Raw genomic sequence first — 16,419 nt, 5'->3', positions numbered from 1 at the left:
GTGTGTTCAGACACCTTTCTATCAGAACCAGCATTAACCTTTTCTGCTATTTGACCTACAGTAGCTCGTTTGTTGGATTGGACCACACGGGCCAGCCTTCGCTCCCCGCGTGCATCAATGAGCCTTGGCCGCCCGTGACCCTGTCGCCGGTTCACCGCTTTTCCTTCCTTGGACCACTTTTGATAGGTACTGACCACTGCAGAACGGGAACACCCCGCAAGAGCTGCGGTTTTGGAGATGCTCTGACCCAGTCGTCTAGCCATCACTATTTGGCCCTTGTCAAAGTCGCTCAAATCCTTACGCTTGCCCATTTTATTTGCTTCCAACACATGAACTTTCAGGAGAAAATTGTCACTATAGTCGCAAGTCCCTCCTTTTCCGCTTCCGCCGCATGGAACCTGCTGCGTTCCAGTCACAGTTGAATGTCGGAATTATCGGACTTTCAACCTCAAGAGTTCCAGGAACACGACGCGATTTCCTTTTTCACGTGTGCAAACCCTTAGCAGTGCCCTTGGTGTTAACTGGTTTTTGAAGAACTCGAAGGGGCTACTATTTACTAGTATGTATTATTTTCATTAAATACAGGCAGATGTATTTTATGTTGCCTTTTAGTTGATGGTTTACCATTTACAATATGCACTTCCATGGGTGCTGCTATTGTTGTGTGACTTCAGACAGCTGCCTCTTTATGAAGTGGGGGTAGGCTAGCAGCTGTTGCTAGTGTAGGTTCTCCGACTTTGAGTGGCGTTTGTTTTGATTTTTTACTAGTTGTAGTTGGAAATCAGAATTTTTTCCGAGTTGCGTGGAACGCAGCATGTAAGGGCCGGTGTCACACCGGGCCTAGGCTATCCCACTCACTGACAGGTGCCATGGTAACGAGATAATCAGTGTTATTATCCACTTTCAGTTCTTTGAATACATTTCTGTAACCTCTAAGAAAATCAGATGTGGATACATTAGTTTCCCTATACCACCTAAACCTAAAGTAGTACATTTTAAACAATGAATGATATTTATCCCTGCATTTATCCCTCCCCCAGAAAATCTGGAGAATTAAACACTTAATTTCCAGCATTCTGGAAAAAACTTCTACACCAAGTTATGGTGGAAATGTCTTTATTTATAGGCTTTAAAGGGAAACACAAAATTCAAGTGGCAGGTAACAGTGGAATATAATGCAGTAATCAGCAGCGTGTTGGGGTTTTTTTTGGCTTTAGTTAATCTTTTTTGCCAATACACATTTATTTATTTCCATATTTCATATATGTTTTTTATTTTTATATTTATTTAATTTTCACCTTTTCATTTTCTTACAGTTTATTTTTTGTATCTGCACTTGTTATTTGCACTTTGTTTATATTTGCTCAGTCCTACAATGTACTTGGAAGTTACTATGCTTGGTAAATTTGCATTCTGTAAAAATGTATTACGAAACACAGGAAACTTTTAGTTCCTTTCCGGTTTCCTATTTCTCAACCACTTGAGGGCGACATCGACAGGAATACACTGGGGCAACAGGTTTTATTCATGTAACATACAGTGGTGATGCACATGACAAATATGGAGTGGGTTGTTTATAATTTATTTGTGAACAAATACCTAAGATTTAAACTCACACTGTAAAAAACATGTAAATGTACCATTTAAGTGTTACAAAGTGAAGACAACCGGTGCTTTTGACTACTAATCTCTGTCTATGTCCCAATATGCAGCTTACAGAGTGTGATGTGGATCCAGTGCACACTGAGAATGGACTTTTAAGCGAAGCAGAATACATCTTTATGTCCAGCTCTCAGCAGATAAACATCTGAAACAAACAATATTTTGATTCTAAACGAGGTATTTTATTTTATTATATCTTAGTAGTATCTTAGCCTAGTATGTGTTTTCTGTCTTCACAGATCAACACGTAAGACTGTAGGCTATTAAAAAAAGTTTCCATAAAATACACACATTTAAGTAAAATGAAATGAGTTATTTTGTAAACATTTTTATACATGACGGAATAAATGCATCACCTGATCTGCTGTGAATCATCCTTTGTGAGTACAAATGTCAATAACATCTGGGGACAGGGGCGGCACGTATAACGTCCTGCAATATTTTTCATCCAGCGTAGACGTAAGAGGAAAACAACGCCGAGGGCAAATTTGCTTCGGATGCTCGCTCATTGGTCCAGAAATATGGAATCAGATGACGTAGTAGTTCCGGGTTTCTAAGTCCTGAGAAAAGGTTACTTTCGGGCATTTCTCGGGTAGAGGAAGAGGCACGACTGACCGGGTTTTTCGCAGCTGAAGGTAAGAATGCCTAAAGCCTGCCAGATAAGCAGTATATCAGTCTCTGGCTGGCCACTCTAATCTCATTACTTCCTTTATCCGTTTGTAGGTTTATGTTAGGTTTAATTTAATGTGGGCAGTGTTGAGCTGAAATTCAGCTACATGCTCAGCAGCTAACGTTACTCAACTTAGCGACGGTTGTAACATCAACAACGTGCGGCTGTGTTGCATCTTTTGTCATAATTTCGTCTGCCATTCCCGCTCCTCACCCGTTGTTAGATAACCGCCATATCCCGCATGTATTAGGTGGTTAATTCACAGGTCGTCTTATCTTATCTGAAGATAGACAATTCTGATAAAGTCATATTTTCAGGTTCATGTAAGTGTAACGTTATCTTTTTATAGTTTTAAGACATTTTTGAACATTAAGTCTAGAAAGTAGAATTGAATTGAACATTGAATAGGGTATTTTCTGGTATATAATCGTGATTTACATGGGTGTGGGGATAGATCTGGCTCATGGATGTGGGGGATTAGGGTTGTATTTGCAATATCCGTCCAAAATGGGTACGTTAACATTATGTTACCATGGAAATGACTCCAGCATATGTGATGAGTGTATCTGGACTACTGTACCCGCCGTCATCAGATGTGAAACATCAAAGTTGGGTTTATCACAAACGTCAAACATCAGATGCTGCCTTCATAAAGACACTTGTATGCCTGACTGTTGGCCTTGCTCCAGGCAAACCGATGATTTGCAAGTGAAATTGTTTAATTTTCTTCCCGTTAAGTCAGGTCCCACAGACCAAAAACAAATTATATCTGAAGTCACGCAACAACGTTTTCATAGCTGCTTTAATAACTGGAAGGGAGAGGCTGCTACCTATGCTGTTATTACACAAGAATGCTTTACCCAAGGAAGTCCTGGCGTACATGTGTGACGTAGATCTATGATTCACTGAAATGTGAATCACACTGTGTAAAATGAGGCCTTAACATAAGTACACTAGACTGACTTTTTATTTATCATAAATTGGATAATGTAGATGAGTAGATACATAGTCATGTTACAACCCATATTAAAAAAAGTTGCTTTTTATAAACAAATGTTGTGGAAGTCATATCTTTCTATATCTGTTTTATGATATGAAAGTAGGTCCCACGTGACAGCTGTAATCTACAATTACCACATTACACAGTGTTCAGTGGCAATTCTTTTCTTGTTTTGTACAGGAAAAGCAATAAAAACATTTAGTTTGGTCATTGGTTTAGTTTGGTCATTTGCAAGCTTCGCTTGCCCTGGATTGGCCTTTCACTCACCACTGAGTGGGGTGAGCTTCAAGAGTACTGTCATTGGTTGTCCGCTGCTTGATCCTCTTCAGCATAACTCCCAGGGCTGCGGTCATTGGACAGGGGCCAGTTTGTTCAGATGGGCCATGTATTGCTTCATCGTTCCGTGACCTCTCAAATAACCTGTCCTTTATTGTTTAAAGGCAGACGGGTGTGTGCATTACAAGGTAGGGATTCGCTGTTGAGACATACCGTCCTAGTAGGTCTCCTATATACCTGAGCATTGAAAGCTGACAGGCATACAGAGCAAGATGGAGGTGAGTCAGATGAGTACTGTTGCACAGTCCTCCTGGGTGTAACAGGAGGTAATCAAAGGATTGATTTAAATGACTTTCAGTTACAGGTGGTAGGTTTAGTCAGTAGCTGACTTCTTTTATTCTCAAACCATTGGTTAGTCAGGGTCATTATTTTTGTGTGCCATTGTCAAATCAACTTCCTCTTCCAGACAGCGGTTGGCATGCTTTTAATATGATACATTATTTCACATGTGTTTGATAGATAAACTTTTCCTGATCCTATTTTTTGTTTTATTCCAACTTAAGGTGTAACGCTTTGGAGACAGTGGACCAAATATTTTAATACTGCAGTTGCGAGATTTGTAAAAATTATCTCTACTTTTCGCTTTATGAGACTTCCCATCCAACACAATTTTCCACTACACACCTGAAACACCATTGGGACAAACAACTAGTCTGACTACCACTCCTGCTCAGTTCCCTTCCACACTTACTCCACCAAAGAACAGTATGGGTCTCCAGTCAGACTCTGCCCTCCAATCTATCCTCCTCTTTCCACTCCACCTTATGGTATGGCTGTACTCTGTCCTGTCCTTCCTGCCCTGGTACTACATCACTGGTGCCGGGCAAAGGAAAGCTCTGTCCAAGCGGATAAAGGCCCGTTCCACTTCAGGCTGTGCAGAGGGACCATACCGCTCCGTGGATCATTTCGATTGCCTGGCCAGAGAGGACTTCCCAGGCAAGGACACACTGGATAAGCTGTTCGATCATGCTGTGCAGCGCTTTGGACCAGCGCAATGTCTCGGCACCCGAGATATACTGAGCGAAGATAATGAGATTCAACCCAGTGGTAAAGTATTTAAAAAGGTAAGGATTGCCATTATTATAAAATTTTTGGGGGGGAGAAGGATGCTTGTGAGGACAAACATGTCTGATGTTGCAACTGACTCTTTCTCCTGCTAGCTGATCCTGGGGGAGTATAGATGGTTATCCTACAATGAGTTGGACTCTATAGTCAGTCAGTTTGGCAGTGGATTGGCAGCGCTGGGGCAGCAGCCCAAAAGCAGCATTGCAATCTTCTGTGAAACCAGAGCAGAGTGGATGATCACTGCCCAGGCATGCTTTAGGCACAATTTCCCATGTAAGTACATTATAGTATACAAGATGTTAAGTTGTGAATAACGGATGTGTGTGTATTAATGTAATGCTGTTTTTATGTTTTGTCATCATCACAGTGGTGACATTCTATGCCACACTGGGAGAGGATGCAATTGCATTTGGACTGAACGAGACTGGAGTTACACATCTAGTTACCAGTGCGGAACTGCTTGAGACTAAACTGAAAGTGAGTGAATCCCTTACAGAACACAATTACAACTGCTCCCTTTGACTTCAAGAGAAGTAATGAGGAATCTATGGTCATGGAACATCTTGTCTGTCTATTTAAGTAGCCATAATAATAATCATGAGATGATCATTTGAGACTAAATAATTTCATTAACATCAAAGTTGGCCTGGGAATCCAGAAAGATATAGTATCCTAGATGAATGAACGCATTATCTGTTGCTGTGTTTTTAAGTGGGAAATCTTACATTTATTCTTTTAGCTGTCGCTTATCCAAAGCGACTTACAATTGCTATACATATCAGAGGTCACACGCCTCTGGAGCAATGGTGGATGGGTCACAGTGGGGGATTGAACCCCGGTCTCTCACATTAAAGGCATTTGTCTTATCCATTGCGCCATCACCACATAGTACAGTCTGGCACTAAATGAATGGTGTTCAGTCTAGTTGCATTTTTAAGTTGGTGTAGCTTCCTCTATAAAGACAGATCAACTTCATTACCGCTGTTGTTTTCAACATTTTCACTTGCCAAACCATTTTTAGATTAGGCAGAACAAAATGAGGACTCTCTGGACAGATGAGTGTGAGAATGGTTAGGAAAACAAAGCTGGGAGAAATAGCCAATGTCTCACATGGGCTTTGTGCATAGATTTGATTCCAATCTTTGCATTTCCCCTGAATCCATACTCAAAACAAGATCAAAAGGAAATTAACCAAAGAATGTAACAATTAATATGAATATGATAACATTTCAAAGAGACGTTTTAGATTCCTAACATATTTCAACATATATTTATGTTTATAATTGTGATTTATTTTTTTTTTAGTAGGTCAAGCTGCTGACTGTTATAAAGATTGTCAGTAAATATGGAGCTAGAAAGCCTTCTTAAAAGGAAATCACTGATTGCGCATCCTGTTGTGATGGCAGCGTTGTCCTCTCTTTCTGTGCAGATTGTGCTTCCACAGATCCCAAATCTGAAGCACGTGATCTACGTAGACCAGAAGAAAGTGACCACAGAAGGCTACCCAGCAGGACTGTCCATCCATAGCATGCAGGCCGTGCAAGACCTGGGCGCGCTGCCTGAGAATAGTGTGTATTTCTCTGACTCGCCTTGGTTGTGCTTCTTTGTCAAATTCAGGAGTGGAAAAACTTCACCTCATACAGTGCTGGACAATAACTGTTTTGTTTGTCTTGCAGTGGGGAGGGCTATTGTGAAGCCCCAGCCATCTGATCTGGCTATGGTGATGTACACCAGTGGCTCTACAGGCAGACCCAAAGGAGTCATGATTGTCCACAGTAACCTAATTGCAGGAATGACAGGCCAGTGTGAACGCATCCCTGGACTCGGGTGAGTTTCAGTATTAGTAAATAAATATGATTAAGTATAACATAATGTCCACAGCAGGGTTTCTTTTACCATTTTCCAGCCAGGGTTTAACTTACCCCAACTTCACAGCTCTGCGCAAAATATCACATCTCTCCGGTGTTCCTTTGTCTATTTCAACTAACACAACACTGGCTTAGAAAAGTAGATAACTGTAGAACTTCCCATTTAAAATTATGCTGGAGCATGTTTCCAGGAGCAAAATAATCACCACTTGCCAGCTGTGTAGAGGTGTAAGGAGGTGGATGGTACATTTTTGAGACTGCGCTATCTATATTACAAACAATGAACGATGGAACCACCAAAAGTGTAAAGAAACTGCGGGCCCTAACCTTGACTTTCCCTCTCTGTGGTCTGGCAGGACTAAAGATACTTACATAGCCTATCTGCCCCTGGCTCATGTTCTGGAAATGACAGCTGAAATCTCCTGTGTCACATATGGCTGTCGGATCGGCTACTCATCCCCCCAGACACTGTCAGACCAGGTAATACCCAGCACCAACACCAGGTTGTGTTTTATCTGTCAATGTGTATGCTATATTTCTTCATACCACCCCAGGGTGTGGTTACTATTACTTGTCCACATTATTGCCATTAGCTTAATCATTGTTGCTGTCTAATGTTATCAGTTTTTTTCTGTGTCCTTTTAGTCCACCAAGATAAAGAAAGGAAGTAAGGGAGACTGCTCTGTGCTCAGACCCACCCTGATGGCAGCTGTGCCAGTAAGAATCCTGCTTTATATTCTGCCCTCTGTCTGGAACTCACCCCTCTGTTCTCCTTCTCTCTGGCTTTCCCCCTCTTTCTGTTTGCTCAGTTATACATTCTTTTTTTTTAACCTGCTCGTAGTGAAATGTATAAATTAATCCTATGTTTTCTCCTTACAAGGAAATTATGGATCGCATCAACAAGAATGTGATGAGCAAAGTGCAGGAAATGGGTTTCATTCAGAAGAAGCTGTTTACACTGGGCTACAAATATAAACTAGAGCAGATCAAGAGGGGCTATGACGCACCACTCTGCAATGCGTAAGAAACCACCATGTCTCCTCCTGTGACTGTACAAATGTGGTTGTGTTGTATCAACTTGAAATCAAACACTCTTTAATCTTTCTTTGCAGCCTGTTGTTCCAGAAAGTGAAGAAACTGTTGGGGGGACGGGTGAGGATGATGATGTCTGGAGGAGCCCCCTTGTCCGCAGACACTCAGAGATTTATGAATGTGTGTTTCTGTTGCCCAGTGGGCCAGGGCTATGGCCTCACTGAAACCTGTGGAGCGGGCACCATCACAGAGGGTAAGATGAGATTTAAAGTGCAGAGTAGGAAGAGAGTGTAAAGATGAAAATGAATAACTGTGTGAAATAATATCTTATTATACAGTTGCGGACATCAGCACAGGCCGTGTTGGGGCTCCTCTTCTGTGCTGTGAGATCAAACTCAGGGACTGGGCTGAAGGTAGGTCTGAAAACATGTGTATACATGCTTTACTTACAGGATGAGAGGTCTTTTTTTAATTACAGGGTAACTTGCACCTTTTCTCAGGTGGCTACACTAGTAAAGACAAGCCAAACCCAAGAGGGGAGATCCTGATTGGTGGTCCCAATGTAACCATGGGTTACTACGGGAATGATAACAACGACCAAGACTTTTTTGTGGATGAGAACGGTCAGAGATGGTTCTGCACCGGAGACGTGGGAGAGATTTACCCAGATGGCTGTCTACAAATAGTTGGTGTGTATATAATTGTTCTCCTTTAGGCCCATGGCTGTCCTCTGAAGGTGTTTGTAAAAGGCACACTATTTATACTAATTCAGTGTGGTTGTAACTTCTGACAGGCAGACTGTTTTGATGACAGAGCACTGTTCTGAACAGATTTTTAAATTCTCATTTAGACCGCAAGAAAGATTTGGTCAAACTGCAGGCCGGAGAGTACGTGTCTCTCGGTAAAGTGGAGTCTGCCCTGAAAAACTGCGCTCTCATAGATAACATCTGTGCCTATGCTAACAGGTGAGTAAGCCGCCTTCATTTACTTAATGAAGTCACAGAAAATGTGATTTTGGGAGTCACATTTCTTCCATTTCTTTGTGTAGGAATACACGGATGTACCATGCAAAGCATTCAAAGTTACTGAAAACCTAAAAATCACTGTTGATGATTTTTCGCACAGGAGTCCAATGCCTGGATTGTATGGGCAACTGTTAGATGCAAATAAAATCAATAACTAGAAACCTAAAGGTTAGGAATTACCTGAGATCCTTCCTCACAGATTTTTCCAGAGTTAACCAGATGAACTTGATCAGTGTCTTAGGTTGGGTATGAGGTTTACAATGCCTTTCAGAATCTCTAAATGCCTTCTACAGAGCACAGAAAGCTCGGGAAGAGGAATTATGCTGTCTTTCCATAGGTCAGTTGACATGTTTACAACTGAGACATATTCATTTATGTTCTATTATTCTATTCTATTGTTCTATTATTATTACACTGATTATTCATTATTCCTAACTTCATGAATTAATTTTAGATGTCGCACCTCTGTGTGATAAATGTCAGCTGAAGCCACTCTTTTACATTGTTGTGCACTCTCCCCCAAACTACAGTGTTTCTGGATAGATATTTTTGGTGTAATATCAAACATGCTTATAAGCACTTTACAAACAGAACAAACCTTTATGATATTGGAAGTTTCTGAGAATATACATTTTAATCAATGTCAACAAAAGTTAATCTCTCATGGACTTATTGCAGCTAAACATCTCTTTCTCAGCGTGGAAACCAGCTGGGGTGCATACAGTGAAGCAGTGGCAACCTAACAAGTTCCACCTAACCAAATGAAAAGTTTGTGCTGAACCCTGACAGAGTATTAATAAACAGTTCCATTCAACAACCGCAAAAATGACTAAACAAGCTCTGCATTGCACTTTGTGATCTGGGAAAACAACAAGCTGTCAAACAGAACAGAGTTGAGAACTCACCTCGTGTCACACATCAAAGGAAACATCCAGGTGGAGCAGTGTTCCCAGTGTTCCCTATCCGATAACTAACCTAACTGGTTTAAATCATGTGAACCAGGAAATAAAGATAATAAAACGTAGGTAAAGAAGCAGCAGATACACAGTTAACAGCTACATATTCCTCTCATTTAAGTTTCCTTTCCTTTAGACTTGAGTTTTTGCTTTTATTTGGAAAGTGCCTATGCAAATGTAAATGCTCCGTATTTGTATAGCGCCTTTCTAGTCTTTTCGACTCAAAACGCTTTTACACTACATCTGCATTCACCATTCATTCATTCAACAGAAACTAACATTCACACACATTCATACACTGGCGGAACAGACACCAGGGGTTCAGTATCTTGCCCAAGGATACTTCGACATGCAGCCTGGAGGAGCCGGTGATTGAACCACCGACCTTCCGATTAACGGGCAACCCGCCTCGTACAATATTAAACATAAATGTTACCATTTGATGTATTTTTAAAGCTAATTTTTATCTGCAGTCCCTTGGCAGGTCACAGTTAAAACATCCACACAGTGATAGAACATCACTAAACAAACTAGACAAACAGAACACACCTATTTGCACTTCTGATGTTACTGTATTTGTAAAAAGCACATTACTGTTATAGGCTATAGCCTAATTAGGGCCTGAGCATGAAACATGCGAGGACCCTATTGAAATTGTAAGGATTATTACTGTTCTCCTAAATGAATCGCACTTTTGACGGCCTAAAGGTGCTCAAAAACTCACAAAACTTTGCGCTCACGTCAGGTGTGGCAAAAAACGTATTTTAAGGATCTCACACATAGGCATGGCAAAATGGCTCTATAGCGCCACCTGTAAAGTTGGAAAAGATTTGCCCCCGCGCCTATTTCAACCTACATGCAAGCAATTTTCTGGGGACATCTATCATATCAAGACACACAAAAAAGCCTCAAGAACCCATACCCTAAACTCAACAGGAACTCAGCCATTTTGAATTGAAAGTGATTTTTTTTTTAAAACCTCTTTTTCACCATTTCCAGGGTGCGTACTTTAACGAACTCGTCCTACAGATTTAGTCCGATTGACTTCAAATTTCTGCTGTGCCTTCTAAAGGCATTGACGATGAAAAGTTGTGCTATCTGTGAGTTTTCAACGATGGGCGTGTCCGTGGCGTGGCGTCAAAGATCAACTCTTCGCCATGACACAGGAAGATGTTGTAACTTCAGTGTACATGCTCACATCTGAACAAAACTTTACGTGCTTGATAACTGTCCCACCCCGAAGACATCCACACGCCAATATTAATTTATATTCATAGCGCCAAGTGCTAAGGGGACACAGGAAGTGACGTATAACACCTTCATGCGGCGTCCAAAGCGAGTAGGAAATTCACAGCCGCACCGGCAGAGCTCCACAATATGTAACGCGGCCGCCTCACACCTCGACGCGAGGGCCCGCCCAACACTGCTTGCAGCTTTAATTATAACTTGAATTACCATCAGCTAAATTTACTGCACTATATTAATGTATAGTGTTTTTGAATTGTACACGGTACAGTAATTTTGTAGAGCGTTGAAAATAGCTGTACTGTATTTTAAAAGTAAGTAAAAAAAAAAAAACAAATCAGTAAATGGCGAAGCTGTCCATCTTATGACTTTATATTCATGTAACAAATATACAAATGTCAATGAGATGGTAATCTGGGGAAATAAAGAAAAACATTCAATTTTAACCATCCGCTTGCAGTCAGTATCACCCCAACAGACGTGTTCAAGAGGTTTCCACTGTATTGTAAATCCTCCCACTGTAAAAAAGAAATGGGAGAAAGTTTTCCTACCAAAAGGAAAAAGAAATGTTGCATTTTGATCCACAGCAAAATCTTTTCCATGAATTTCAACTACAAAACATGACATGAGAGGTTTTCCCAAGGTCACGATAGGGTCATTTGCAGAGCTAAAGTAAGGCAAAGGTACAGCCTGTGACTCTAAATCAGTAAGTTAAACTCTGTCTGTTTGGTTGACCAGACTGACACTGTTGCCTTGATAAGTCCGAACTCTGTGGTCTATCTCCTAGGCAGCCCAAGGTCAATATTAGCCCTTTGTTTCTGATTTCAGAAAGTAACCGTCTTCATCAATAAGGGTTGACCAGCTCACAAGAATTTCCTTCACACATATTAACTGACATTTCATCTGCATTCATCTTTCACTTCAGCTGACACTTCAAACCCTTTCAGGTCTCAGGTCTTCACAGCTTAAAAAAACCAAAACCTCTTAAGCCCCTAGTCGAACAGTTAAGTCTAACACCTCTACTGTTCATACAACGTTTACTCCAACTGCTTTCATTGCTGACTCTTAAGCTGACCCTTGAACTGTTATTTAATTCTTTCTGGGCTTTCACTTCAAGTGAACGTATCCCCTTCTCTTCGAATGATGCTTCATCTGCTTGAGCTTATGCTGAATGTACAACTCCTTTGAGCACTTTCAGTGATGCAACTTACTCAGCGCTTGCAATTAAATCAATACTTCAGCTTCATTCAGTGCTTAAACTTGAAGTGAAACTTGAACTACTATCTCAGCTTTAAGTTTTGTATTTTAAATGCCACATCAGCCATGACTTCAGTGAATTATTTCAGCTAGTTTAAATACTGTAACACATTTTTAGCAGTGAGCAGCAGCACGCACTCAATCAACCTTGTTTCTAATCTTGGCAGTAACCAGAACTACGTGATCAGCTTTGTGGTTCCCAACCAGAAAAAGTTGACAGAACTGGCCAAACAGAGAGGTATTGTAGGAACATGGGAGGAGATCTGCACTCACCCCGACATGGAAAGAGAGGTTCTGAAGGCGATCAAGGAGGTTGCTGCCAACAGTAAGAGTTGACCATGTTTTTCATGATATTCTACCCTTATCTCCACTTAAACTGTACATGTTCTCTCTATACGTCGTGTATCAATATTATAGTACCAAAGAGCAAATTATTCTTTGTACTATACTGTGGTAAATATGGCTGAGCATCACAGTTCTGTGTCTCTTCAATTTTCATCCATAAAGTTAAACTCCAGCGATTTGAGATTCCAGTGAAGGTGCATTTGAGTCCAGAGCCGTGGACCCCCGAGACAGGTCTCGTCACCGACGCGTTCAAGCTGAAGAGGAAAGAGCTGAAGAACCACTATCTCCACCACATAGAGAGAATGTATGGGGGCAAATAACTCCGACGATTTCACCCAAGAGTCCCGATTATCACCATAACCACTGTTTGTACCTGTAAATAATCTTCCCGGTACCCAGTTGTATTTTTATGCTGTTTGTGTACCACGGGCATCCAAACGAAAATGTCTTGAACATGAAACATTCATTTATGAACATTGAAAAGCTGTAACTGTAGATAGTTGTAACTGCTGGTCCATGTGTGCTGCTTTTTATTCTTGTGTGTAGAAGCTTTGATTGTCAATTACACTCAAGTGGCCACTCTTAGTCCAAGAAATGGATCTGAGACCATTACAGTACTTAACTGCCTTCCACTTAAATCTGTTGGAACTCTGTTTGTAAAAGTACCACTGTCCGCCATATGTCGCAGATGCTTTGTTGTTACTGCCATTTTAAACAATAGCAACTGTAATCACCATCGTGTTACATGCCTTCAGTCTGCAGTGTAGTCAAGCATAAGTAAGTGGCACCTAGATAATAACAAAATACTTAATTTTGTGTTATAGAAATGGCTCAAGTGCCGTGTGAAGTTTACTTTAGGAAAAATATCCCCACCCACTAACAGGGATCATAGAGAAAAAAAAGTGATCATGTCTGCTTATCCACAATTGTTTTCTGACCAATGTTTTATTTATGCATTTGTTATTGTGTCAATTTATTCAGAAAGTAAGACCAAAATGACTCAGGAAGATAAGCAAATGTTTTAATATATGGAACTGTCAAAATTATTGTGGGCACCTTATTTATTTATAAGCAAGTATGCTTGACAACTAAATTGCTTGTTAGCATTAGCTAGTAAGAGCTGGCATATTGTAATACCGTGCGTATTTTACCTCAGTTAACAGGTTAATGAACAATTTGGTATCAGAAGGCTATCTAAAGTGCAGTCTGTTCATTTCAAGTTTGTTCTTTGTATTTTTTGAAGTGTTGTGTTGATGGATTTGTATCATGAATAAGAAGGCAGACGTTGACAGTCACTTAACGGTTTGGCGATCCTATTTGTATTTATTACTCCACCATTGTGGTCACATGCCTTGTTCAACAGTTTAAGAATAAACCTCTTTTTGTATTTGGTGTTGCATGACATTTTTGATTTTATTACAAAAACAAATTAACAAACGGCAGGTTGATTTTCAAGATCATCAATAAGTGTCCATACATTTCAGGGCGGAAAGCTGAGAAGAGGTAAACCTCAGCTGTTCCAGTCTTGGAATCGGAAACAGTCACTAGCAATCTTCCAAACAGGCTGGTCATTGTTGGGTGAAGCCTGAGCGGTTAAAAGAAAATTCTGGTTAAAGAAACGCTGCTTGTTCCCTTCAAACTTTACTGTCCCACCAGTCACCACGAGCAGTGCAGTCTGGCCTTGGGTTGCTTGTTCTGTGAATTAAGAATGGGTAATTGGTGCAAGATTAGTTATTTTGCATTGTTCTGCTTCACATTAAGACAATTCTCTACTCTGGGAAACACATTTGAGAATCACCAATAGCACTTGGATGTGTTTTGAGTTTGTGCCACTAACCGTGAACTGGCTGACAATCCAGCGTGTGAACTTGGAACTCGCTTGAAGGCAGCGACTCAAAAAACTCGCCCAGAGCATCCTGTCCCGACACCGCATTCCCGTTCCACACCAAGGTCGCCTTGTCCAGGTAGAGCCGGGTCAAGTTCTGAGACATAGTAAACAAGAACACAATTTAAGGACCCCTTAAATTTGTTATGTGTTTTACAATTGAAACCTATTGCCACTGCTCTCTTGTAAGCAAATTATGTAAAGTTATTGACAACGATGTAACTTAGCTAAGCTATCATGAACACATCTTTGGATATTTTGGACTGCAGTTTATTATTATTATTATTGGCTGATATTTTACGCCAATGTTGATTTAACTGTGAACCTAAACTCTGTTAGTAATATTAACCAAGCCGATGTATGGGGTCAAGCTTCAGTGTGCTCACACAAGTTGTTTACAATAACTAGAGGACTGATGTTTTCCAAATCAGAGAACAAAACCACCACTCACCCTCCTTTTCTTATCCATGCAGTCATAATAAATGTTGACGAATTCTTCTGAATATCTGCATGACTGGTCGGCATGAGTCCTGAAGTCCTAGTGAGACAGTCATTTATTAAAATGTTTATCACGATTAATCAGATAATTAATACCACTAACGTCAACTTAGTAGAGGAGACTGTTTATTGTAAAAGACGCGCATTGAAAAGTAATTTCGCTACGTGAGCTAGCAAACATGCGGTTAAGCTAGCTGGTTGATTTCAACGTGTAGCGAAAGTTTCAAACTTACCAGCGTGCTTGCCATCAGTACAGCTATATGGATCACAACAACAATGAATGGTAGAATATTTTGTCAAGCATCACTTTAGGCGACTATTCTTCTTCTTCTTCATTTAGCAGCCAGCGCAGCCATTTTGCCAATTGTATTACTTCCTCCGGTCACCAGCGGTACTACCAAAATAAAATATTCTTCTGTTAAAAGCAATATTGGCCCCTGCGCGATTACAGACCTCTGGTATCTTCTATGTGTTCAGTCAGTGAATCAAATAGAATAACTAAATTAATTAAATTATTAATAAAAACGGTATGGAAATGGCGATGGGCCCATGTAACAGGAAAGAGAACGATAAGAACATAATAGAGCGCATTTTGGAGGCAATATTATAGTTGTACTGAAGGAGATGTAGGCCTATAGAAGTCAGATGTCTGTGGCATGATCAGAAGAAATGATAAACTGCCATTGACGAAGAGTGGGAATAAAATGGCTCCAGAAACTTAGAAAAGGCTGAACACAAACATTTAGAAACAGTAAGAGACATTCGGTCAGTATGGAAACAAGCAATAATAGTGCCTGTTCCAAACCAGGAGAACAAACCAGAACAAATCAGGCTACTTTTTTATAGTAATTAAGAGTATAATTGGGTTAAGGACTTTTCATTTGACAGGAAAAGTTGGCTAGGTGCAGAATACTCCGGTGTATATGGTGGATGAACTCTTGGTGTATGTAGTCTGTTGTTATTCAACATAATTGATATCTTCGCTTAGGATGTACAAAGTGCAGGAAAATCTTTGTATGCAAATGATGGGGCTCTGAGGATAAGTGATGACAATGAGAAGATAAGACAATCTAATGTCAATAGGAAAATACAAGCTGCAATAGTTGAAAAGGAAAAATGGGCAAGTGAATGGGGATTCAAGTAGTAAAATCACAAGTCATTTGTTTCTCAAGACGGCATAAAATCTCACCCATCTTGTATGAATAACCCCTTTAGCACAAATAAAAGATAATTGATTTCTTGGGGTTTGGTTTAACAAAAAAACTCACATGGAATATTCATGTGGATAAAGTTAAGAACAAATGTAAAATGGCCATCAATATACTTACTTCTTTATCAGGGAAGGAGTTAGGGGTAAGAAGAGGTCTACAAAATATAAACAGGGCAGTGGGCACTGATCTGTCTTTGACTGTGGGTGTATAGCAGCAGAATCAAACCTCAAAAAGTTCCACGCTCAGGGCCTGAATATGTAGTGGATCATTCAAAACATCTCCAGTATCAGCGCCAGGGGCAAAGTGAAGTGGCTATAATCATCCTGTCAAAAGTGTTTTAGCAGACTGCTGGGAATATAAAGGA

The 16,419-nt window shown here is 40.4% G+C and overlaps 2 protein-coding genes across 2 annotated transcripts; one reads left to right on the top strand and one right to left on the bottom strand.

The window, feature by feature from the left end:
* Nucleotides 1-1,699: 1,699 nt before the first annotated feature.
* On the top strand, nt 1,700-13,848 carry acsl4a (acyl-CoA synthetase long chain family member 4a). The gene is made up of 16 exons (XM_046031063.1): nt 1,700-1,839; nt 2,115-2,297; nt 4,172-4,732; nt 4,829-5,006; nt 5,101-5,210; nt 6,163-6,301; nt 6,410-6,560; nt 6,958-7,081; nt 7,247-7,318; nt 7,482-7,621; nt 7,714-7,886; nt 7,972-8,046; nt 8,134-8,322; nt 8,484-8,598; nt 12,284-12,441; nt 12,624-13,848. Exons 3-16 carry the CDS (start codon nt 4,376-4,378, stop codon nt 12,779-12,781), a joined length of 2,139 nt encoding a protein of 712 aa, XP_045887019.1. The 5' UTR covers nt 1,700-1,839; nt 2,115-2,297; nt 4,172-4,375; the 3' UTR covers nt 12,782-13,848.
* Nucleotides 13,758-15,233, bottom strand: nxt2 (nuclear transport factor 2-like export factor 2). Its single transcript, XM_046031081.1, has 4 exons — nt 15,078-15,233; nt 14,798-14,884; nt 14,299-14,443; nt 13,758-14,156 (listed from the first exon to the last, which is right to left on the bottom strand). The coding sequence occupies exons 1-4, from the start codon at nt 15,090-15,092 to the stop codon at nt 13,972-13,974; spliced, it is 432 nt and encodes a 143-aa protein (XP_045887037.1). The 5' UTR covers nt 15,093-15,233; the 3' UTR covers nt 13,758-13,971.
* Nucleotides 15,234-16,419: the final 1,186 nt, after the last annotated feature.

This window comes from Micropterus dolomieu, linkage group LG19 (genome assembly GCF_021292245.1).
Source record: "Micropterus dolomieu isolate WLL.071019.BEF.003 ecotype Adirondacks linkage group LG19, ASM2129224v1, whole genome shotgun sequence".
NCBI classification, from domain to species: Eukaryota; Metazoa; Chordata; class Actinopteri; order Centrarchiformes; family Centrarchidae; genus Micropterus; species Micropterus dolomieu.
This window is presented reverse-complemented; position numbering and strand designations above follow the sequence as displayed.